This window comes from Phaethon lepturus, unplaced genomic scaffold (assembly GCF_000687285.1).
Source record: "Phaethon lepturus isolate BGI_N335 unplaced genomic scaffold, ASM68728v1 scaffold36135, whole genome shotgun sequence".
NCBI lineage: Eukaryota > Metazoa > Chordata > Aves > Phaethontiformes > Phaethontidae > Phaethon > Phaethon lepturus.
The window spans coordinates 1-329 of NW_010539022.1; the positions used below are offsets into that span (position 1 = coordinate 1).

A 329-nucleotide genomic window follows, 5' to 3' on the forward strand; every position below is an offset into this window, starting at 1 on the left:
CTGCGGGGGGACGGTCTGCACTCCGCGCTAGACCGGCCTGCGCGGGTGAAAGAGGCTCAGCCGGGCACACCCACTTGGAAACCCTCTGAAGAAAGAGCAGGGCAGGTTTTGCCTTCCAATTAGGTTTTCTTTGCTCTTTTTTTTCTTTTTTTTTTTTTCAGATGCGTTACTGTTCCTGTAGAGACATTGTTGCTTCACCTCAGACCTATGTGATTCTGGTGGAAGGATCATGACCGAAGTCCTGTTCTCTGCTGCTTTGAATGGAACTGAACCCAACCTGTTAACCAGCAGTGGCTGGTCTGCGGGGAACCCCACCACCAAATGCTCCC

The 329-nt window shown here is 52.0% G+C and overlaps 1 protein-coding gene across 1 annotated transcript in view; it reads left to right on the top strand.

Moving 5' to 3' along the window:
* The first annotated feature begins 229 nt into the window (after window positions 1–229).
* The window catches only part of P2RY1 (purinergic receptor P2Y, G-protein coupled, 1), a 1,926-nt gene continuing 1,826 nt past the window's right edge, over window positions 230–329 (top strand). Inside the window, exon 1 of the mRNA XM_010287004.1 lies at window positions 230–323. Within this exon, the coding sequence (XP_010285306.1) occupies window positions 230–323 (94 nt within the window). The remainder of the gene's footprint in view (window positions 324–329) is intronic.